General features: G+C 39.7%; 2 protein-coding genes across 2 annotated transcripts in view; one reads left to right on the plus strand and one right to left on the minus strand.

The window, feature by feature from the left end:
- Positions 1-316: 316 nt before the first annotated feature.
- si:dkey-69o16.5 (Alpha-aspartyl dipeptidase-like) lies at positions 317-8,700 on the plus strand. Its single transcript, XM_004566314.3, has 8 exons — positions 317-740; positions 1,412-1,500; positions 3,316-3,390; positions 3,538-3,617; positions 5,354-5,527; positions 7,995-8,054; positions 8,165-8,247; positions 8,549-8,700. The coding sequence occupies exons 1-8, from the start codon at positions 646-648 to the stop codon at positions 8,613-8,615; spliced, it is 723 nt and encodes a 240-aa protein (XP_004566371.1). The 5' UTR covers positions 317-645; the 3' UTR covers positions 8,616-8,700.
- Positions 8,701-8,911: 211 nt separating this feature from the next.
- itgav (integrin, alpha V) overlaps positions 8,912-25,245 on the minus strand; it is a 39,301-nt gene continuing 22,967 nt past the window's right edge. The window contains exons 12-32 of the mRNA XM_004566313.5: positions 24,804-24,879; positions 24,100-24,229; positions 23,697-23,794; positions 23,031-23,124; positions 22,851-22,896; positions 21,830-21,937; positions 21,579-21,634; positions 21,320-21,471; positions 21,002-21,139; positions 20,720-20,787; positions 20,474-20,612; positions 20,160-20,252; positions 19,797-19,876; positions 16,250-16,330; positions 15,831-15,936; positions 15,281-15,439; positions 14,569-14,703; positions 14,173-14,286; positions 13,454-13,561; positions 12,579-12,698; positions 8,912-12,390 (exon numbers count right to left, since the gene is read on the minus strand). Coding sequence (XP_004566370.1) covers positions 12,298-12,390; positions 12,579-12,698; positions 13,454-13,561; positions 14,173-14,286; positions 14,569-14,703; positions 15,281-15,439; positions 15,831-15,936; positions 16,250-16,330; positions 19,797-19,876; positions 20,160-20,252; positions 20,474-20,612; positions 20,720-20,787; positions 21,002-21,139; positions 21,320-21,471; positions 21,579-21,634; positions 21,830-21,937; positions 22,851-22,896; positions 23,031-23,124; positions 23,697-23,794; positions 24,100-24,229; positions 24,804-24,879 — 2,194 coding nt within the window. The 3' untranslated portion in view covers positions 8,912-12,297. The remainder of the gene's footprint in view (positions 12,391-12,578; positions 12,699-13,453; positions 13,562-14,172; positions 14,287-14,568; positions 14,704-15,280; positions 15,440-15,830; positions 15,937-16,249; positions 16,331-19,796; positions 19,877-20,159; positions 20,253-20,473; positions 20,613-20,719; positions 20,788-21,001; positions 21,140-21,319; positions 21,472-21,578; positions 21,635-21,829; positions 21,938-22,850; positions 22,897-23,030; positions 23,125-23,696; positions 23,795-24,099; positions 24,230-24,803; positions 24,880-25,245) is intronic.

Consider the following 25,245-nt stretch of genomic DNA (forward strand, 5'->3'; position numbering starts at 1 on the left):
GTTATTCTAAATGGACCCATGGAAGACCAACAAAGAAGTAGTAGTAGTAGTACAAAAAGTACAGAATACTTATATTCTGATGAACTTGGGGAAATCCAGAAAGGAAATACAAGGCTTTAATTTGACATAACTCAAGAGAAAGGAGAAAAAGAGAATTCTACCCTGAAAGGATTTTACTGGACTGTGAGCAGCCCATGAAGAAGGACTTTTGTTTTGTTAGAACTAGACGATAGACTTGCAGGGAAAAGGACGCTTTTATTTTGGCAGAATTGAGGAGAAACGAAATAGAGGTACTTTTATTATGAAAGTACTTGGTTAGAAGCGCTAGTGTTGTTTCCGCTAGTGGTAAAATTGATCAAATACAACTACTCCTTATAAAAAGTATTAGCTGGATCCAGTGTAAGTTTAAAGTAGAAAGGACAGAGCGGCTCTGATAGTAACACGGTGTGCTGCACCGTGAATGCTGCTGTGAGCTTTAAACGGCTTCAAGGTGAACTTCCGTGGCGGGATCAGAGTTGATGAGAGCCGGTTTACGGGCTGTCAGGGAGCCGCTATCAGCCTAATCACAGCTGAACTGTGACCCCGGACCTCTGGACTCCGCCGCACTGAAACTTCTGTGGGTTTTCTTCTGTTTCTCTATTCAAGATGAAGAGGAGACTCCTGCTGGTGTCCAACTCCACTTTGCACGGCAGTGGTTACCTGGAGCACTGTCAGCAGCACATCTCCAGCTTCTTTGGAAAGTAAGTTAGCGCCGCGGTTCATATATGTGGGCCAGAAAGTTGACAAAGGGGACAGGAAACAGGAAGTGGGGCCAAAGTCAAGTGACATGCAAAGACGTAAAAGAAAGATGAAAGTTTTTATTTTTTTATTCTGTCAGTTTACTGAGCAAACGTGGATTATAATTGCATTTGTATTTGATTCTTTGTAAATCCCTCTACGAGCAGGGGCGTTTGCAGAATTTTTCAGGGTGGTGGCAGAGTGGGGTGGGGGGTTGGAAGGAAAAGGAAATCAGAATAGCTGATCAGAAATAAATATGTTGTAGAAAACCTGAACAGCAAAGAATGGGCACAGTTTTCTGGTTCATATATAAGCCTGCCCACTCATATGTATGAAATTCAAATTATGCTGCACTTTTAATCTGTTCATAAGGTTGTATTTAATGGTAAACACAACTTGTGTTTGAAAACCCATGAAACTAATAAAATGTAATTATATAGAGTACCTAATAAATATTCTTAGCTCTGTTACTCAGCATCAATGTAATACTGTAAAGTTATGGACAGAGGGCAGTGAAAATCCTTAGAATGAAATCTTTTTAAGTTTAGTGTGCAGACATTCACGACTGGCCTTGAGGTAGGACTCCTGATGGCCTGTCTGGTGTTTATCATGAATCTGTTTGTATGTATTTCAGAGACGTGAAGAGGGTGCTGTTTGTTCCTTATGCTCTCCATGATAGAGACGCCTACACTAAGTTAGCCAGAGACAAGTTTAAGACTCTTGGTAGGTTCATGTAACAGATTATTTTTGAGTCTCATACTGTACACCTGCTTGTTAGTTTCATATTTATAAAGCCTTAAGTAATTATATGCCTTTGTGTTCATGTTTAATAAAACATACATTTATTTAAGAGTTGTGTTCTATATTTTTCTCTTACTTTAATATTTGAGGGTGTGTATATATTCTATATTTTGTTTTGGAAAGCACAGTTTTCAGTGTTTCTAGGAATCTTTCTGTATATCCATCTATACATTTTTTGCCACTTATCTGGGGCCGGGTCATTGACAGTAGCAGCAAAAGCACAGAAGTCCAGCAACTGCTTGTAGCTGATGTCGGGGAACACCATGGCATTCCCAGGCCAGGCAAGAGATGTAATTAATCCAATGTATCTGGGTCTAGGACATGCCTGGAACACTTGCTCAGGAGACATTCAGGAGACATCCTAATCAGATGCCCAACTGATTAGGATGTAACTGGCTCCTTTTGGTGTGGAGTAGTGGTTCAGTCATTCTAAATTCTACCTGAATGACTGAACTCGCCACACTATCACTTAGCGAAAGCCCAGCCTTTCAAAGGAAACTCATTTCCACTGCTTGTAGCTCCAGTCTCATTCTTTTGGTCACTGCTCAGAGCTTGTGACCACAGGTGAGGGTGTGGATGTGAATCGGTTGGTAAACTGATGGCTCAGAGCAATCTACCAGTACAAAGTCCTCATCACTGGAGATACAGCCCTGTCTGTCAATCTTCCACTTCCCTATCTTGGGAACAAGTCACAGTCATACTTGAACTCATCCACTTGGGATAGCAAGTCTCTAACTCGGAGTGGGAACTCAATCCTTTTCCTTTTCAGAACCCTGGCTTCAGACGACTTGGACCCACCAATGAAGCCAACAGGATCACATCAACTGCGGAAAGCAGAGAGCACCAAAGTAGAAGGCCTCTGTCTCTTTGAGCAAACAAGTAGATGGGCTCAATTTGCCTTTTTGAGCTGTGCCTGTCTGGACCACATGTGCTAAGGCCCAGCAATCAGATGCTCTACCTCCCTTCCAGGTCATGCTGCAGGGTGTGGTCCCGGTAACCCTGTCCAACAAGAGACCCTACCTGGGGCAAGTCCATAGGACATCATAGCCGATGGAATCACCGAGACACACAGACCGCTCCTCCGTAGTATAGTAATAATTTATGGGTGATTCACACGTTTAAGGTGTTATGCTTTATGGTATTTTGAAATGAATTTTCCCCTGTATTTTCTGTGCAGTTTCTCCTATATATTCTAGTGTATTCTGTGTATTTCCTTGTGTTTTCTGTGCATCGTGTTGATGTAAGTCAGTGTATTTGGTCTATCTTGAGCCACAGTCCAGGGGCGATCGTGGCTCAAGAGTTGGGTGTTCGTCTTGTAATTGGAAGGTTGCCGGTTTGAGCCCCGGCTCGGACAGTCTTGGTCGTTGTGTCCTTGGGCAAGACACTTCACCTACCGCCTACTGGTGATGGCCAGAGGGGCCGATGGAGCGATATGGCAGCCTCGCTTCTGTCAGTCTGACCCAGGGCAGCTGTGGCTACACCTGTAGCTGCCTCCACCAGTGTGTGAGAGTGAATGAATAGTGGTATTGTAAAGTGCTTTGAGGGTCCCGAAAAGCGCTATATAAATGCAATCCATTATTATTTATGTGCATTTTGGTGTTTTCTCCATTTTTTCTGCATTCTTTCAGTATTTGTTTTTGTTTTCGATTTCAGTGCATACGATAGTTTACAGGACATGCTTTGCTAGATGTAATTCAGTCAAATCCTACATGTCATAAGAGCATTTGTCTTCTGCAGGTTATGAGGTGGACAGCATCCACGAGGCCTCAGACCCTGTAGATGCTGTCCGGAAGGCCGAGGGCATTTTTATAGGTGAGGAACATCTGAGGAAAGCAACAGCTCTTGGAATTTCTTCAGGGATTTCACACTTTTTCTCTTTCTCTTATTCTACATTACCATCTAACCTTTACTTTACCCAATCTGCAGTATGGAGATGCTAAAAGAGGCTTTTGATTGTAGGTGGAGGCAACACTTTCCGGCTGCTGAAGAGTCTTTATGACAACAAGGTGGTGATGGAGATCAGGAAGAGAGTGATGGAGGTATATTTAATCCAAAAATATTTACTGGAACAAAACAAGACAGCAAACAAACAAAATACTTTATAATTGCAAAATGTAACATTTTTACAAATGGTTATATATATAGATTGATAGATGTTGTTTTTTATTAAAAACATTCCATTTCAATATAATTTTGTGTATGTTTTATAAAAACATATACTATTGTCTTATGAAGGTTTTAAATAAATTTAATAGATTTGGGGGAGTTATGTACGCATTTTATATGAATATGCACTAGAGATGGACCGATCCGATATTACGTATCGGTATCGGTCCGATACTGACCTAAATTACTGGATCGGATATCGGAGAAAAATAAAAAATGTAATCCGATCCATTAAATATCACGAAAGCACCTCACAAAACTTGCAACATGCCGTAACTCACCTCAGAGCGTATGCATCACGTGATAGAGCAGCTATGGCATGCAGGACCTGTCGGTGGTCTGGATAGCATTTGGAGCTTCGCTAGCAACCTGGCATTTCATCTCCGACAAAGTTATCCCCGGCGACTGCCTCTCGCTCTCCGGCTGCTACTTCAATCGTGAAACTGCTTAAATCAGCTGATCGGCTTTTCTGTCGCGAGTCTGTCTCTCGTTTGTTTTTGGTCCACTTTGCGCCAGAAAGAGCAAACCAGCGGCTGAACAACAGCAGCACGTTTAAGCTTGATAAGCTGTTGTTAGAATTTATTTAATATTACTTTCTACTCAAGGATCTTTTTCTACGTAGCTGACGGCTGGTAACTGTGCAGGGGCGGATCTAGCAAAGTTTAGCCAGGGGGGCCGATAGGGCATTAACTGGGAAAAGGGGCACAAAGACACACTTTTCTTTCTTATTCTCATTTAAAATGTCTAGCTTTTAATAAATAATTATCTGACACCCAAAGTTTTAATTTGATGTAAAATGAATAGAAGTCAATTACTGTACATAGTGACTATTAAGTCTAATATATATACCCTAGTAAGCTATAGTACTTTTTACTTTGGGAAGGTACCATCTGTGCAGTCTGCAATTTTGTTGAAGAAAGATGTTGAATCTATTTAATATTTCTTGAAAAATAATTGATTTCTGTGCATTTTTTTTCACACTGCATCAAATTAAGGTTGATTACGTCGATTAAGCATCATGAGGTGGAGCGTGAGGGGTGGTTCCCTATTTTTTATTTATTTAATTTTGTTGTTGCTGGGAGTTGGAACCCTATTAGTTAGGTTGCTTAATATTCACGCTAAGTACTCTTTAAAATACCAGAATAGGGAGGATGGTGTAGGTTTAAGTTTATTAGATTGATCAGTATTGCTGAACTATGAAATTTTTTTTTTTTTTTGCATACAGGTATAACAGAATAGCTTTAGTGTAGTTGTTGTTTTAAACTTGAGTATGAACTTGCAGACTTGCAAAATGCAGCAAGATATTTTAAAAAACAGTTTTGTTGATTAAAAAACACTATATCGGATTCATATCGGTATCGGCAGATATCCAAATTTATGATATTGGTATCGGTATCGGACATAAAAAAGTGGTATCGTGCCATCTCTAATATGCACATAAACAACAGACCAAATCGATTAGATTCTTTAAAAAATAATTGCAGAAAAATTCTGTCTTGATTATTAAAAAGAAATTAAACCAATGATTCCTGTGTGCTCTTAGTTAAGTAGTATGACTACTTCTTGTCTCCCTTTTCTTTACTCCCACATTCTTTAAATCCTTGCCCAGGATGGTGTCCCCTACATGGGCTCCAGTGCAGGCACTAATGTGGCCACCATCAGCATCAGTACCACTAACGACATGCCCATTGTTTTCCCTCCGTCCTTCTCTGCCATTGGCCTCGTCCCCTTCAACATCAACCCGCACTACCTGGACGCCGACCGCACCAGCCGCCACATGGGGGTGAGTCGCACAGCCTGAGGTTCTGTTTGCTGTGAGGAGGCCGTTAGGCCAGGTTAGTCTAGACTTTGTCTCTGCAAATAATCAGTTTTATAATCAGAGTTACTGATTGTCAGAGCTGGAAATAACTATATATTTTATAACAAGTAGAGCTTTGGATGCTTGTTTTTGAGGATTTCTATTTTCTGTTGCTTTACACTGCTACTAGATGAAGCTGAAATTCTTGCTGCAGACACTCCAGCCACAGTCCACTGCAAAGCCTTCACTAATATATAGATAAATGAAACTGATCAGAGATACTGGGAGTATTACAACTACTCAAAATTCCGAACTGCTACGAGCCCGAGGTTAAAAATCATCAGTGAAAAACGATGTAGGAGTCTTTGTTTTGCTAGCTGGTTGACAGATATAAGAAAATGATTACTGCACTGAGCTGTCGCTTGTATGCCGTATCAGTGTTATAAGTAACACTCTAACATTGCTTTATGGCTGCCCTCTGCTCAGAGATAAGCAGATATGTTTGGAAGCGACAAAGCAACAACATGTTTGCACTATGAGTAATATGTAAATAAAATAATTAAGCTGTTGAAACAGCTCCAACAGTGAAACGGTGGAAGTGCCATGGAGGTTTTTCGCTCGGCTTTAAAAGGATGTCGCCTTACACTGAGTGAATTTGGACCTCAGTAAATCTGCAGTAGTAGATCAACTGCTCGTCCACTTTGAAAGGAGACAATTAAGGTGGTACAGGAATCTGATTAGGATGCCTCCAAGATGACGTATAACAAACATGTCCTACCAGGAAGAGCCAAGGGCAAACACAGGACACACTGGAGAGATTATATCTCTCGACTTCGGAACACCTCCGTGTCTCCCTGGGACGAGGTGGATGAGGTGGGTGAGTAGAGGGAGCTTTGGGCTTCTCTGCTGAGACCTTAGCCCCTCTGACCTGGACCGTAGAAGATGAATGGATATATCTGCTCTTTATTACTTAATAACTTCATGCCACAGAATGATAGTTAGGAGAAAGACGATAACACCAGTGGGAATCTTTTTAATAAATGATTATGCACTACCTGCATTTTGTGGTCATATTAAGTATCTCTGCAGAAACGAATGGAGACACAGTAGGAAATAACCAAGACTGGACTCCAGCCTAAACTGGATGCATTCTAGACCTTAAGGGTTTATAAACAATCTGCATGAAGGGACAGATGATTTGCAGAAGGTTTGACTGACATGAGTTCCAGCTAACACGTGATAAAACAGCCTGAGGAAATTATGCAACACTCAGAGCTGTAAAACTGCAACAGCTGACAAAAAAGCTGCAGTGTCAGCAAAGCGATTTAGGGTAGCTCTGACCAATGTGATGACATGCAATGTTTAGTTTGAGGGTTGTGAAACACTGAATTCATAGAGCCAGGCCATGGGGTAGCAGTTGCACTACCTACAGGGCGTGGCAGCAAGCATCTGGTGTCCAGCTTAAGGGAGAACACGAACTATTATTCTTAAATGGTTTAAAAAACGTTCCTGAGGTGTAAATTTCGTTCATGGAAGGGTGGTTTTCATCATTTCTTGTTCAGATGGTAAAAGTGTCAGAAAACAGGAAAGGTTTGCTCAGTGCAAGCTGTCAGAGGGTAAGGTGAAGTCTGGAGTATGAGTTTTGTTATTGCATACATTTCATAGTGAAATGATTCTGATGCTGTAATGATATAGAAGAAGAAGAAAAACAAAACAAAACAAAATCCAAATCCTGACACTAGAAAAGAACTGAAGAATAATTGCATTTTGTGCTGGAAAAATGATTTACATTGACAAGCAGTTGTTAGCATTTGTTAACAAACAGCTGTGAGAAGAATCACAAAGGAAAAACAATCACTTCATAAAAATATTTGCGTCGATAAAGCACAAATTTATTTTCTGAAAGATATATTGCTGTGTCCACCGACCCCTGGTGGTCACTCTTGGTGATTGCAACAGTGACAAATGTTAATAAACCTAGATTTGTATCTTTAAATATTTTAGTTTTTATTTATGTTTATAATTTATTTTAATATCATCACACATTTGGGAGCAGTATTTAGCTGAACAGACATGAGCAACTGTGGTTTAGGAGGTACACTGGGTCATCTGTTTGGAAGGTCAGCGGTTCAATTCCCAGCTCCTCTAGTCGTCCATGTAAGATACTAAACCCCGAGTTTCCCCTTTGGTTTGGGTTTTCTTCTGTCATTGTAATGTGGTCACAGCAGCAGGTATTCAGCAAAACAGGAATGCTGTTATTAAAATACACTTGCTGAATTAACTGAGGACAGTTTGTCACCAATGAGCAGTTGTCCTTATTTCTTGTTAAAAAGAAGAGTGAATGACGAGGTTATTTTAAACATTTTGTCACATCAATAGTTATATTTCAGCTGTGGTTTCAGCCTCCACTGTTTCCACTGTGCTTACAATCTTGAATCTTGTTTTCATGTAGGAAACCAGAGAGCAGAGGATCATCCAGTACCACGAAGAACCCAATACTCCGTGTGTCCTGGTAAGTGAGGGGAAGCAGACCTGCATACATGTAATAGTGCTTAAATCTTTCATGCCGAGAAGATGAAGCGGCTTCATTAGAAAATTACCGTCTTTTTTGTTTGTTGTCAGGGTCTGAGGGAGGGCTCCCTGCTGCTAGTGGAGGGAAACAAAGCGACACTGCTGGGAACCACTAAGGCCAGACTGTTCACCAGGTAACACACTAAGTTTTCATGACTTGAGATGACATCACACTGACTTATCCAATCTCCTTTCTAATCGACTGTAGCCTTTATTAGCCTTACACTAAAACAAAATTAGTTTAATGTTAACATGTTCTTAACTAAATCTAAACAGCATCCCAGCAATGCGGCTGTGTAACCAGGGTGTGTACATCATCAGTAGAACAAACACACAATTTGAGAACGCGAAACAAGTTGAGTTATTCCAGTGACCAGAAAATATCAGCAGGATTTTTATAAATGCTTTCTTTTTGTGTATAATTATGTGTTTCAGGAAAAAGCCCACAGTGGAGTATGAGCCAGGCAGTGACCTTAGCTTCCTGCTAACTGATGCACAATGATCGGTCAAATGGAAGCAAGACGAGGAGCACAAAGTTTTCAATGTTTCTGGTTGGAACAGAATAAAGATTTTAAGGAAACATCTAATGTGTCTCTCCAGTAAAGTTAATCTAGTATTTTTTTTTTAGCAACTTGTGCAAAAACCTGAATAAATTAAAACAAAAATTGACCATTAAGTCTGTAAAGTACAAATTCCTTCCAATTTACACATGGTGATGTGATTTAAATGCAATATTCGTATATACATTTGTAAAAGGCTGCCTGGTTTAAAAAGAAGAGATCACCACAAAACACTGAACAGATGTGAACAAATCAGTTTATTTTAGTTTAAAGGTAAAATCATCTCTTTATGAAATCATTGTTTTATTCTCTATGTGAAAGAATACATACATCAAAAATAGTCAATATTTTCTTAGGGCAGAAAGAAACACGGAGCAATATTAAATACAAATGACTGGCTGCAAATCACTCGTATCTGCCAGGAGGCTTTGTTTTTTTTTATTATTCCTCCATATTTAACACAAACTCCTCTACTCACCAAAGGCTTTTGCATCATCGCTCAGGACAACGGTGCTGATAATAAGGTCATATCAAAGATGTTAGGACAGAAATAAATGTTTTAGCGATTTGCAGCTTTTCTGAGTAATTTGAAATGACTGATACTGAAATGAACAGATTTCTGTCCAACTGACTCCTGGCAAAGAGAAACATGCTGTTTTGGTCTAATTTACACACAATCAACCTTAGAAAACCTTTATAGAAAAAATGAACAGTGCAGTGAAGCCGCTCAGTTTATCTCCCGCATGAGAGCACTGACCTAAGATCAATCCTCATACCAAAATCACTCATTTGTTAAGAAGTGCCGTCCGACACAAACACACAACTCTTTGCTCAAGTAGGACAAGTTGGTTCAAAGTATTGGTTAAGATGCCACTGAAAGAAAACAATGTATAATGTGCTTATTAAAGTCTTCCTGTTATTTTATGATGAATGTTACCTGCATTATTATATTTGTAAACCTATAATCAGCTATAAACATTAATTTATAATGCGAACCCAATATGGGTAAATAGCAAAGTATTTTTTTCTTTTTTTTTTTCTTAAGTATTAGAGCAATCATATACTCAAAACACAAAGTAGAAACCTGCGTTTGTTTTAACTTGTTCCCAGCAAAGCTGCCAGTCTGAAATCTGAATGTAAATAAGTAGAAATCCAAAAGGCCTCAGTGCAGGAAAAACTGTCACAACCAATTCAGTGAAAAGGACTACAAGTCTTTTTAAAAAGAAGTTTGTGATTTAAAACTACACAATAAAACTCTATGCTTGTTGCTGTGTGAGCTGAACGGGCCTCAACTAGTGATTACAATGAAACATGAACCAATCACATGCTTGCAAATACACAATCCAATCGATCATGTCAACACACACTGGTCAACACTCAAGTCGCAGCTCACTAACACTAAAACAGCCCGTACTTTGCCAGGTTAGAATTACTAATAGTCTGTTAAGCTCCACCCCCATAGTTACTATTGCTGTTGCTCTAGCCACTGACTGAAGGTATTTACACATGTTGACAAATCTTAAACATTAAAATGTGTAATGTCTTAAATACTTTAATACTTTCATCAATTGGTCAGGTTAAAAATAAAAATAAAAATCCAAAAAAAATGTTTTTAAGTTTATCTATTCACTTGAAAAATAACTGAAATTGTTCATTTAATAATACTTGTTAGGATCTAGAATGCATTTAATGTATGGCAAATATAGACCGGTTTCCATACAGCCTGAAACATTTTCTCAGCCAGTTACAGCTCTTTGCTTGCAGAGACACAACATAAGATCAGCTTCAACATAATGATGCGAGATATGAGGCTTCTGTGGACTGACTAATCAGACAGAACTTAAAATGATTTTCAACCATTTTCTGCACAAACAAAATTACATTTGGCCAAACATTTTCTTGATTGTGTTGAAAAAGGTTGGACAAACTTCTAAAACTCTAATTAATGTTGTGTACAAAATACAAAGGAAACAACCACCAACATCCCAAAGCAAACTCATACAAGAGAAATGCAGATCAGCTACCCCACACACAAAGCAGGAAGAGAAAAAACAAGCGTACATAAGGGCAAATATATTATTGTGAGCTTCCCATCATCCCATGCTACAGCAGATAAACCAGTTTTACCGAAACATCTAAAAAGACCTGAATGCAGCTAACTAGCTGCTTCAGTTACCGTATTGCTTTGTTTTTGTTTGTTTTTACATTGCTGGTTGATCAAAATTAATCACGTCACTAAAACAAAAAGAAAAAAAACATTTACTAAATTACAAGTGGAACCCGACTGATAAAAATTCAATATATCGGCCGATACTCTCACATATGAAACAAACACTTGTTTTGCGTAGTAATAATTTGAGTCCATACTAAGATAATATGGCACATCACTGTGACATATGTGTTATTTGTTTATGCTCTGCTTGGATCAGTTGGCTATTGTGTTTGTGGTGTTTTACGCTTCTTGTGTCTCAGCTGGGATAATGTGTTTTTATAGCGCACCTTTGCTGATTTAAACTCCACTGATTCAGTCTGTGGTATTCTATAATACAATACAATAATAATCACTGGCTGTATTAATAATTAACTGCTCTTAGAAACTCTAAAACAATGACTTAAGTGTAGCATAACAACAAGGCTGTTTATCTCATTGCTGAATTTGTGTTTGGATGGAAAATGTGAAAATTAAGGTGGTTTATGCTTCTTATAACTTCTGGAAAACTGTAATTTTGATTTCAACTGCCTGCTGGAACAAAACCATTAAGTTTCTCGATTTGTTAAAGGAATAGCTCAACGGTTTAGGACATGTTCAGAATGACAACAGGCTTGTGTTTGAATATTAAATATGAAACTGCAGTGGATTAGCTTGGCTAGGGAACAGCTAGCGTGGTCCTGTGAAGAGATAACAAGATCTGCCTGGCAGCTTTAATGTTCACTAATATGCTCTAGCTTGTTTAATTTTTAATGCTTGAATTGTAAATATGAAATTCTGCATTTTTCAAATGTTGAATACAATACAAGAGATCGACTTGCTAGCTCTCACAGCTAGTTTGTAAAAGCATTTTGACACATTTTATCAATAATGATTTTAGGGAACAAAAAACATTTATTAAATGTTTATATAATACTTAGAGTTGTGATTTTTAATATCATTAATGTGAAAAGATGAGGTGAATTTTCTTTGTTCCCAGTCCCATGTTAAGGTAAGCTAATCAAGCTGTAGCTTTATATTTTTAAAGCAGGCAATCTGATCATGCAACTCTCACAAATTAAACAAATGTATGTGTGAACTCACAAAACATCTGCAGTTCGTAACATCAGCGTCGTTCAGCCATCACGCACACACTGTGATGCAGCTTCTCAGGAAACGTCGAACTGCTCCTTTAACACTAAACTTTGTGGATTTTGTTTGATCAATGTTTTCCAGATTCTCTTTTGGCACAAATACATGTTGACATTTTTTTTTTTTTTAAAACAAAATAAAAATAAAACCAGCACATTAAATCTTAAATCATATCATTATCTGCCATCCAACAGTCAATACAGTGAAATGCTCTCAGAGGCCTTTTTACCCTGATTTCTTCCCACCCCCTACTGATTTGCCATCAGTCCCTCACAGTTTGACATCTAGGCATCAGTGTTTCCGTTCTCCTCCGGCTGCAGCTGCTCCTTTTCAATGCAGTCCTCCTGTGGGGGGCGGACTCTCTTAAAGAAACCCAACTGCACAGGAGAAGAAGAAGAAAAGAGGGCACAAGAGTCGGTTATATTTGGTAGTGAAAGTGGTGTTTCAGCCATTAATCTGACACAGAAGAGCAACGTCTGAACACACGTCTCAGTGTAAAACTACAGAAGCTTAGGAAAAAGGAAAAAAGCAGCACAAGAACAGTGACAATGGACATGTTTACTACCTTGTACATGATGAAGATAAGCAGCGCCAGCAGCAGCAGTCCTGCCAGCACAGCCAGAGCCACCACCCAGCCTGGCACTGGTGGAGGAGGCTCAGCCACCCAAACCACTGATACACTCACCTGAAACGAGACAAAACCAAAAACATACTTACTTCGTCCTGATCAGCTTAAAGTCATTATGCTGTTATAAAATGACCAATCTAACTCTTTAAAATATGCACTGTCCTTCCATCTGTGTTCCTTTAAGGCTGTTATAATAAATTCCTCAAGACTGGTATCAACTTGTTCCAACGCTTCATTAAGTCTACGGTCCATAATCTTTACGAAGAGTCGGGAGTCTAAATGCCAGCGAGTGCTTCCGAACACGCTGTGGACCTGCACTAACATGTTTTATCAGTGATTTAGAGACTGCTGTGTTATAGCAAAACACTGAAGAATGTGTTTTCTCTGACTGATTTAAAATCTAATATTAAGGGACTCCTACTGTTTATATGATTACATTTCATGTAGTTTATGTGAAAATATGAGCTCATTCAGAAATCAAGATTTTTTCTTTTGTTTTTTGTTTTTCTGCAGACAGGAACTGGTTTGTGTAACAACAAGGTGAGAGAGCTTATTTTTCATCTCCTTGCTGATAACGAGTCTACTGTCATGAGTCTGACTTCCTGCACTGAGAGGTTTTGTATGCTTGTTTATCTTTCTGTGAAATTCTTTGAACTTCAGAAGAAAACCATAACTTTAAAGTCACTAGTTTGCTACGTATTTCATTCATGAAACCTCCGTATATGTGCACACGCATTTTGTGTTGACTTTCTGTTTGTAGATAATTCTGTGTCTTCCATGCAGTGCTGATCATTTCTGTTTGTGTGTCTTACTGTGGTGCTATTGGATGGTAGCTCCATCTCCAGGTTCTTGTAGGGCATCTCGATCACACTGAAGCTAGCCGTTGATTGTATCACATAGGAACGATTCTGATTCTCAGGCTGAAAGGAGGGAAAAAAGTCACATGTCTGACAAATGAAGTCCAAAATGCTGAGGATAAATCACGACCTGGAGAATGGATATTACCTAACAACAGACATGTGTTCTTCAGCTATTAGAGAAATTAGGACAGAGGTTTAAAAATGTGACAGTCTGGGCAACACTGTTCTGGTTATTTGTTTACATTTTGGCAAAAAGTCCAGATTATGAATGTTGGATTAGCTACTAGCAACCACTGCATGTAATGCACCCATAGATGCACAGGCAGCCATCACTGGGTTAGTGCAACAGTGAAACTTTATAAAGACCAGCTTTTGTTTCTAAGACGTTGCACACATGTTCTGTTGTGTGATTAGATTCCATTTATTTGCATAGCACCAAATTGCAACAACAGTTGCTTCGAGGTGCTCTATATTGTAAGGTAAAGACACTACAATAATATGATGGAGACACACAGCAAACCCAAACCAGTGCATGTTGTGTTGTGTTAATCAGGAAAGGAAACAGAAAGAAAAGAGCATGCATTTATAATTTAAGAGAACACAGACACAGAGCTGGTTGCTGTGTTCAGTAACATTGCTCTGCCCTAACATAGGTGCTTTTATTTGATTACCCTGAGGAAGTTGTTGACATCCAGTCTGGAGTAGATGAAGAGGATGGCGTTCTTCCTCCTTTCTAGACGACCGACCTGACATTTCAGTGTCAGACACTTAGCTGTGTGGCAGTCCTACACACACACACACACACACACACACACACACACACACACACACACACACACACACACACACACACACACACACACACACACACAGAAACGTTTACATGTAGAGAAGCACAGCAGGAGTCAAATGAATGCTTTTCTTTAGGAACGCAATTTGATTGGGAGATGTCATCTAAAGCTGCTGGGATGCATCAGCTGTTCTTAGCACGATCAGGCATGAGTCAAGGTGTAATTTCATGTCATACAAATGGGTTATTCAAAGCATATGTGCTTGTGTAGATTTACCAGTGTCTGCAGGTCATTCTCTGCATTTCTGGACTCCAGATCTCTCCTCTGGCGGACGCTGTTTTGATTCCGTCCCTCCGACTCTCGTCCTCCAGGCGTAACAGTGCTGGTGTTCTTTGAAGTGCTCACTGGGTTCTGAAAGACACAGACACACAAAGAAAGGCTTATTTGTTGGAAACATGTAAGAGAAGGAGCACTGCCACAGCAGCACATTATTAATTGGAACAGCAGAAATACTTCTTATTGGTGTTTAAAGCTACTTTGTCTAATTACAAACTGAAGAATTCAACAAAAACTTTCACCACTAGAGGGCAGCTTTTTATCAGCTGGTGTTGACATGTTTGTTGGTCTGCGCTGCTGTTTGACTTTGAACATTTGATTTAGCTACCCCATTTCCTCAAGAGGCTTTGCCTTTTTCTCTCGCCACCACTGTAAGCAGGTGTGTCCTGTGATGATGTGGCCGCTTAACTGAAGGTTAAACTGACTCAGCATGTTTTGGTACAAAGTGGTATAAAGTACAGCCTGGCAATAGTTTAATGTCAGCTGATCTCTTTAAGATAATCCATGGTTGTGATAGTCATATTTTTAAGCACAAATTTAGAAGAAGTACCTTTAAGATCACAATTGACAAAACTGTGGAAAGAAGCTGTATGTTGTGAACTGTTTGAGTATTGGTGTGCATTTGTGTTGTTTCTGTATTTGTGTGCCTTACAGAGACATTGAGTGGGTTTATCTGTATGTCAGTGGTACAGTTGATGGGTCCCTCTGTGTCGTAGCTGGTGATGTAGAGCAGAGAGCTGTTTCTAAACTGGTACGGCCACTTGACCTCCAGCGCTGCCTTACTGAACGTACTGGGACCGTTGTTCAGGAGCTGTGAAAGGGGAGTTTTAATCTCAGTCCAAAGAAATAAAAATAATAAATAAATAATAAAAATACAGAAGAAATATTTTCAATAACCACTGGCATTAAATCTGTGACTGTGAAGCTCTAATAAATCATTTCAAAAAACAAAAAGCAGTTGAACTATACAATAATACCAAAAGGGTGGGAGACCAAGAAATACAGTCTCATATAGCATAATTCATTGTGAAATCATGAGGTCAGCTTGACCTACATTACATTATGCTTGCTGCTAATAATAATAATAATAATAATAATAATAATAATAATATTATCATCTTGTGCAGTCTTAGTTAAATCAGTGAGATAAAAAAAACAGAATCACCCGTCTCTCCCGCATGTTCGTGCACGTGTGTCTGTACCTCGTAGACGTGTACTATTTGTGGTCCGATGTCGTCACCGAATACAGGAGGGTCTCTCGGTTTCCAGTTGGCGATAGGAATAAACACCTGACCAGGAGATGAAGACCTGGAAACACATTTTAAGGAACAATGTGAAGCTGGAATCATAAAAACTTGTTTTTAAAGCAAGTTTCAAAGTCAGAGATATACCAGTTAAACGAGGGTGTAGTCAACACTTTTGTTTTTATAGTTGTACAAATTCTGTAGCTTTTAAAGCCTCATCCCTTTTTAAAGATGAGGCAACAAGCTTATCAATTATTATTATTATTTAAATACACTATTGGGAAAATCATATAAATTACAGCCTCTTCTTTTGAAGCTTCTTAAGCAGAAAGAGAAACACCTTCAGGAGCAGCAGTGTGTGTTTCTGTGCGTTTTACCCTCTGATGGAGACTTTAGCGAGTACAGCCAGTTTGATGACGCTGGTGACTTTGGGACTGGTGTTGTCAAACTGGTTAGAGCTGAAAAATCAACAACAAACAGTCACATTCACATGACCAAAAACAAACAAACAAACAAACAAACAAACAAAATCCCTAACCCCTAAATGTGTTAAAATAAACAACATCAGAATACAATGATCTAACCTTATTAAGATAACCTAACCTCGCACACGTCTCTGGACTGTAGATGGAAGCCAGAGTCACCTGAGAGAACCCACACAGACACGGGAGAAGACGTAGAGGCTGGATTTGAACCCAGGACCTTTTTGCTGCGAGGCCATCGTACTAACCACTGTGCCAGGTTTAGTTACATCAGTAATTCAAACTGCGCACAGGTCTGAATGCAATGAATGGTTGTCTGTCTTTATGATTCAGCCCTGCGGCAGACTGACAAATTGTCCAGGGGGAACCGTGCCTCTCGTCCTAGGACAGCTATGATAGGCTCTGCCAGAACCCTATCTTATGCGCAGCAACTCAGTCCTGGAGTCTGTTACATTTCTAATGTAAGGATCCTAAATTGGATAAGCTGAAGAAAATGAATGAATGGCTGGAGAAATATTACAACTTATTGATTACTCTATTCTTATTTGTAAAGCATCTAAAAGGCATTTCAAAGAAGATATATGTCATAAAAAAGGCAAATAAAGATAAAGATAAAATAAAATGAAAGCCACTATTGAATAATAAGTCCAGTGAATGATGGTAATAAATACTAAAAAAAGTAAAATCCTGATTAAAAGTTCGAACCTGATGCTAAAGTGCTAAATTCTACATTTGTGCTTATCGTGAACAAAATGCTGTCAGTGCCATACTGCAAATCAAAGACATCACAACACTCAACTGCAACTAACTGACTGAAAATCTGTTGCTCCAACCTGACAAATAAATACAGTAATCACCAACAAAGTTGCTAAAATGTAGAGCTCATGAAAGAAATCAAAAATAAATCAGGAATAAGTCAAATGTAACAGATAATAATAAAGATAACTACCTTAAAAAGTTTAAGAATATGAGAAAAGGTTAAAACATAGTTAATCTGTACATGTCAAAGGTGATGACAAAAAGAGAGAAACGGCCTTCAGAAATCTCCTGGCACACATTTAAGGAGCAGTGAAACTGCTGTGCAGTACGAGTGTGTCGATGAGCTGAAGAGGAGGCGAACCAAAGACTGCTGAAAACCCTTCATTAACATACTTCTCTCTCTCTCTCTGCCACAGAAGTACAAAAACACTAACACAGAAGAATGTGAAGACGGAGCTGCTTCCTTCAGAGTTTCAGGGCTTTTGTCATTCAGATGAGCGAGACGAGGAAAACAGCTCTGCTTTAATGAATTAAGTGGGCTTAACACTCAGTCTGATTGCAGTTAGCTTCTATCACGCTAAACCTTCTGAGGTGTGTTGATGCTACTGTACCCTGATTTTCTTTTGTGTCCTTGGAATAACAGCAGAGTCCTTATCATTTCACACTGGATACAGGATGTACTGAAATCCTTCATTTTAAACACTTCTTGAGACTACCATTAATTCCTCATAATGACAAAATGAAAACTTTATTTATATTTTAGCCTTGATTTTAGTCTTTGTGTAACTTTTGCCTCTCTATACACCAGTGTTTGTGTGCTAATATGAAAAAGAAAACAAAAACTGAAGTGCTGTCAGTAGGTGGCACTATGCGGCACTCATTACAATTACCCAGAATTACCTACTGTTGATATTTCAGGCCTTCGAAGTAAGTTCGACTCAATTTTGACCAAGGCCAGAGAGTCCATCATAGTGATTGTGTACAACAATTTTTAAACAACAGATCTGTTTAGAATGTATAAACAGCCCATTTGACTAATAACCAATGTTCCCTCTAAGCTGCGCAATTGCGCACTGCTGGCACACTCTCTGCACACAGAAAATCTGTGCTGCGCACAAAAAAAAAAATCTACCTGAATTGAAATTAAAATTAAAACTTTAACAATTCTGTTTTGCAGTGTGAGTCAGTGAGTGACTGGCTGCTCCCGTATGGGATTAGAACGATGCCACCTTATCCCATAGTCCAGCCAATGATGCGATTCACATTCGTATATACGCAGCTAATCAACGTCGTTGACAGACTATGACAGCGTCCTTATGTGCCGACACCGGTGTTTTAGCTAGCAAAGCAGCGTGGATGATGTGGAGTGAAGCCACGTTAATGACAACGTGTACAACCATTGGAGGTGTGAGCAGGACAGACAGAACAATTGACGGAAAAAGTGTCGACTTTATACCAGTTTTTAAATCGTGTTGATAGGTCACGTAAAACCAGAGATATGATAAAAATATTTTTAATGTTTGGTTTTCTTCCTGAATACCATCGTTGTTTATATTTACTGCGGGAAGAAATGGTAAAAACTGCGTTTTATAAGGAAAACGCTCGAAAACACTCTCCGCCTGTGAGCAAAAACATACTACTACTACTTACTTCCAATAGTGTGAACATACTACACAGGTCATGAACAAGATTTTTTAAAATTTTCATTGTAAGTGGGCTAAAGCAGTTATTTAAAAGTCGTCTAACATAAACGTAAATGCTGTAATTTGATTATTTTAATAAACCATGTGACTTGGATGGATTTGATGCTGGCGTGACCACAGTGCACACGTCTAATGTTGCTCACAGTGGTCCGAGGGACCGCTCAGGGAGTTTGTTTGTTCACTCAGACACATGAAAAATTAGAGGGAACATTGCTAATAACCAAACTAAACTGATGATTAATCCTAATGAAATGTTTGTAATGCATTTTTCTACTAGTCACACATTGACTTTCATACAGCACTTTATCTACCTCCATGGCTCCATGGTCGCAGCAGATGGCCGCCCCTCCCTGAGCCTGGTTCTGCTGGAGGTTTCTTCCTGTTAAAAGGGAGTTTTCCTTCCCACTGTTGCCAAAGTGCTTGCTCATAGGGGGTCATATGATTGTTGGGTTTTTCTCTGTATCTATGAAGCGCCTTGAGGCGACTTATGTTTTGATTTGGCGCTATATAAATAAAATTGAATTGAATTGAATTTAGAATCAACAATTAACCTAACACGTGCATTTTTGCTGGAGTACCCAGCAGGCAAAGGAGGAACATGCAAGCCCCACACAGAAAGGCCCCAGCTGGGATTTGAACCAGGAACCTTCTTGCCCTGTTTCCTAACCACCCCACCACCCTATTACAGCTCTTGTTTCTGTGTGAAGGCACCATCTGACCTCGTTATGACCTTTGTTCTTATGTGTACCACATATGACCACTCCTACACAGTTTTACTGTTCCCCAAGATTTAAAATCCACCTGATCTGAACCGATTCAGGTCGAATTTGTCCAGGAGCAGTCTCGGTGTACAAACATTTATAGCACCTATACAAAAGCGTAGCATCCAGGGTATTTTTGCTTCTATCAAATATCAAAATGGGTTAAATTTGATGAGTTAAAGCAGGGTCAGAACAAAGAGACCAAACACTGTTCCGTACCTGACTATCTGCAGGTCAAAGCGGACAGATGTGTCGTCCTCTGATAGCTGTTGCACGCTGAACCCCAACTCAGCCACCATCTGACCAATGAGAGCACAGGGACAGGGACAATCAGTGAGCAGGAGGATGCAAGAAAATCCAGCAGACATCACTAGACTTGATTTGGTGAACAAAGGTCACTCAAAATAATCGAAACTTCATTACTGACGTATTCTGATTTTAAAGCTGCAGTTCAATATATTTGATTCAAATATTTATTCGGGCAAATCAAATGTGCTTTAAAGTTTTCTTTCCCTTCTGATCAACTTCCAGTTGGACCAACTCCTATGTGTGTGTGTGTCTTTACATGCACCGATCACTGACCTTAGTTCCTCCCTTCATGGGGTTTCCAAGGTCACACACCACCATTTTAGTCTGGTTCTCTTTCTTGTAGGCGCAGGACAGCCTAGACAGGGCCTAAGAAAAATAAGACATCACTGATTATTACAAGAATTATTACCAGCTCAATGATGAACTGGATTGTACAGTAATACTTTATGAACAAACATTCCAATGCAAGAACTTTTCAGCTTTATTTCTCAAAGTACAGCAGCAGGAAAATGTATCTCCTCACTTCAAAGTGAACATTAAACTGATTTTGCCTGAATCTGGGCAAAGTGGAGTGGTGTCTGTATTACCTGACTGCGACCGCTGAAGTCAGCCTGCTGCGGAGGGTAGATGTGGAGTTCGGCCTCGTAGGCTCCCTCGCCTTGATTCTCAGCTGTGATCTCCAGGGTCAGAGCGTTATCATCGCCAATGTAAATCTGGTCACGGTCACTGAAGGGAGGCAAAGAACACTAAACTGAGGGTTTCAACCTAAATTTCCGTCCTGATTTCATTGGCAAAACTTTTTGGTTTAACTTAGGTTGAGTTTGTTTTCTCACCTTTTAACCGACAGCTTGAGGTCAGGTTTGCAGATGTTGTCAGGCCCACAGTCCAACAGGATATGAACCTGATGGAGAGAAGAGCAAAGATGAAGATGTTCAGTATCAAAGAACGATAAATAAAAGGAGTCATTCAGTATTGTTTGGTCCAAACTACTATAAAGCCTTCATTATCAAAAAAATTTATTGTGAACTATCATTCTCTACATGCCAACATGACTACCAAAGGCCCTAAAAGTCACAGATCGCTGTTCATTCATTGAATAAGCTGCACATACTTACCTGTTTGTTGATTTCGGATGGAGATGACATGTCAACAATAGGCTGCAATCCCGTTTTGTCTGCAGCCTGCTGGTAGTTCATACTGTACTCCATTGACACTGAGATGGGAGTGATCTTATCCCGGAACTCTCGATTATCCTGACAGAGCAGGAGGAAACATAAAGAGCCATGTTTGTAAATCCATTCCTGGGAAGCATTTTCCTTTTATCCTTCAAACTTTGAAAACCTCTGTGGTCACAAATCCAGTTAACATGCATCTCTAAAAGCATCTTTCATCCTGTGTTAGTCCTGTGATCCTAAACCGTGTGACTCGCTCACCAGGTAGACCCACTGCTCCTCGCAGGTCGGCCCTTTGCCGTTGGACACGGTCGTGTCTTTGGAGTACTGAAAGGTGCCACTGTGCAGGAAGAAGACACGCTTAGTCGTCTCCTTCTGCTTCAAGCGGTCCAACATGAGGTGCACTCGGAAAGCTGGGAGAGTTATTAGACAAAATGTGAATGTTGCACCGCCACAACTAATGCAACTCTTCTTGTTGTGCGGAGGGAAAATCGGATGTAGCTTCTGCAGATTTACTTACTGAGCAGGTTTGGAGCCCTATGGCCGTTGACCTTCAGACAGTACTTCACCTTAAAACTGAAAAACAACACATGAGTCCCCCCTAATAATGTTTAACAATGATGTTTCAATCAGTTATTGACAAAAATGCACAGCAAAGGATGACTGTAGGTGTTTATGTGTGCAGGCGAACCGAACGTATTGACAAGAAAAAGAAAAAACCTGTCAGAAAAGACTACAAGTACATGTTTTAGTAGAAATGTGACTGCTCACCATGATACAGGTGTGCTGGTATTAGACAGTGTGCAGTTCTTTTCCTCAGGGTTGATGATCAGGGGTGTGATGTCCAACGTGGCATTTACACTGATCACTGGACGGGCTCTGTACATGCACAACACACCGAGGTTAGGTCAGTGACAATACAAGCAACAAAAAAGTTGCTTATTAAGATGAAAGATTTTGATGAAAGACTAATCGACTGTTACAGCTCTAATCAAGCATTTAGCATTTTACAAATGATTTTTAAAAGTATATTTAAAAAATTGCCTTGTAAGGTGCTCAAGGCAGAACACATTAAGACAGACAAAAGTATTTAAAAACCACACAGCATCATGTCACATGGCTGCCATGGCTGCTGGGACAAAGCTGTTTTTAAACCTTGTTGTTCGTCCTGCATTTGGTTTGTTTTGGAAAATTAAGTATAGAAAAACAAGCGTTTAGGAATTCCAGTGAATATGTGGACACTTTTACTTAATGTTCTAGGCCTTAAACCTGCATTCTTCTTAATGTCCAGCAGGGGGTCGACAGCTGTTGTTGCAACAAGTCTCTCCATAATGACTGCATGATCTACATCACTGATTCTACTGTACATTTTAGAAAGCAGTTATTGCAATTGACAGCTGAGCGTACAGTGCCCCAGTCAGAAACCCTTCCACTCACTCATCACATCTGGTTTCAAGACCTCAACAATGGAAACACTCCATGCACATCTGGTTGTTCTAAGCGGTTATGAATGAGTATGACTGTATGAAAAGGGTTCACATTAAACATTTAGGATATATATGTACATAAATATTAACAAACAAAAACAAATGAGCACGGGGATGAAGGTTGAACGTGTCCTAATAGCATCTGTAAAGCCAGTAGGAGCTGAATGAAAACAGCAGCTCTTTGATATCAGAGGTGGCCTTGCTCATTAAACTCATCAGCTTCTATCAGAAGCATTACAGACACACACACAGTCACAGCAGGCAAGCACACTCACACACGCAGTGTAGATTAAGGATTTGATTACCTGTACAAAACGGCTTTGTCTGCTCCAAACACTCCAACTATTAAATCTGTGGGGCAGAAACACACATCAGCTCTTTTTCACAGCACAGCTACTGACATTCATTTGCCTCCTGCTGTGCTTCTCTACATGTACACGTTTCTGTGTGTGTGTGTGTGTGTGTGTGTGTGTGTGTCTCTTTACCTGGATATCCATTCTGGTCTATGTCAGTATTTCCAGACATGGAGTACCCAAAGCTAGGGGGCATGTAACTGGATGCCCATTTGCCCTCCAGGCGCTGAGAGATGAGGCAAACATTTCAAATTAAAAGTTTATGTTGGAGCTCTTGTTGCTATAGTAGTAAACGTCCTTTCAGCTAAAAATTATAGCACACCAACGTGACTGGGAGGATGTGGGAAGGCCACATCGACGTGACCAGCTGCACAGTGGTCAGAACTGAATCCAGTTATCTAAATCAGCTGATTTGAAAGTGAAACTAAAAACAAACATAACTAAAATAGTTCTTACAGCCATTCTTTGAATGTCTAATCAGGGTTTTATGGTAATCCCAGACTAACTGTGAACCAGTTTAAGTGAAAACTTTATGTTTGCTGTATTTTCAGTGAGGTTAGAATCACTGGTTTCAGCAGTCTTTGCCTGTGACGACTTCAGAGTGTGGGCAGGATTTTCACTGTGTACAGCGCTTCACACCATAAACACTAAACAGAAGTCTTAAAAATGAAAACAAAGAATAAAAGTTGTCACCTATATAACATTTACAAAATCCAGTTACTGTAGAAATCTAACTATAAGCGGGTAACTAAAGTGTATATAAACACAGTGAATGGAAGGGGCAGGTGTGGCATTTACCTGGGATGGTGATGCTTTGGGCCCCTGAGGGCTGCCATTATGGATGTAAACCAAGCCATTATGGTTGGGGCCTCCGTAAGGAGCAGAGATGGCCACATCTGGACAAGAGTGGAGGGAGATGTGGAGTGGGTAAAGAACTACTGTGTAGATGTCAAGGTGAAAAGCAGCTGATGCATTTACTAAATCATGTATACTTCAGCAGGGACCTGTGTCTGTGTTTGTATCCACACATATGTATCTGTGGACAAATTTCAGTTTTAAACCGCTGTTTCAACTGGTCTTCATCATCAAAGGGATGTGTGGGGGCTTGAACTGGTTAGTGGCTCACTTTATCCTCACAAAGACAGAAAGAGCTAAAACACCGGAGGGGGAGAGGGTGGTGTGTTGTGGTGCTCTCTGTTACCATTGTAGCCATCCATGTTCAGGTCTCCTAGCGCTGCAATGGCAGAGCCATATCTGGCGTAAACTTCGGACCCAGTGAGCAACCGAGGTGGTTGGAAGGAAAATCCACCCCGACCAAGATAGACAGACACCTGAAGAACACACACACACACACACACACACACACACACACACACACACACACACACACACACACACACGGTTTTAACAAACTGAAGCCTAACAAAAAACTCCACATCTTTTATATTTTGCTCATATTTTAGAAAGATTTACCCTTTGCCTTAAATTTGTGTTACAGTATTAATATTTTAAAATTAGTGCTGCCAGCGTTAATCTCATTAAAATGATGTTAACGCCATAACTGCAGTAACGCGGCAAATCTCCATTAGCAAGTTAGCACGGGGCGATCTGTGCTAACTTGCTGCATGCTTTGATGCCGTGCAGCCCTACGCCTTAGCTAACTCTTGTTAACTTCATTTTAACAATATTAACACTGACAGCACTATTTTAAAATAGCTTCATACTTCGGCACAGAGTTGTTAATTTTCTAATTACTTCTTACAAATTTGATGAGTTTCCAGCTAAATATATTTGCTTTCTTTAATAAAAAACAAAGAAAGCACAGTTCACCTAATCTGTCAAACACTTTTACAGTATGAGTATGTATGTATGCACATATGCAACGGATGCTCTGTGTGTGCCTACCTGTCCCACCTCCCTCAGTTTTCCATCTGAGCCCCTGTCCATGAAGAGAGGAGCTCCAACGAACACATCCATATTACTGACAGACAGATGAAACACAAAATAAGAACACCAGATTACTTATTATTTGATTATATTAATTTAATATTCATTCATCTGCATTTTATATTTATAACTAAAACACAGTGTATCCATATTATTCTAAGGGCAAAGCGTCTGTCATCCTTTACATCCCTTTGTGATCTGTTTGACACTAAGAAGAGTGCTTGTAGAGAGGACAGAGATGGCACAAGAACGGGTGAAAAGGCTGTTTAAACAAAACTATACACCGAGTCATCGAATCGCTCAGTATGGAGTGATTTTATCTCAACTGCTTTTTTACTTTAGAAGGTGCCGTGCAGCATTGCTCCATCAACAACAGCGGAAAGACTTAAATGTCACTCAG

Source organism: Maylandia zebra, linkage group LG16 (genome assembly GCF_041146795.1).
Source record: "Maylandia zebra isolate NMK-2024a linkage group LG16, Mzebra_GT3a, whole genome shotgun sequence".
NCBI classification, from domain to species: domain Eukaryota; kingdom Metazoa; phylum Chordata; class Actinopteri; order Cichliformes; family Cichlidae; genus Maylandia; species Maylandia zebra.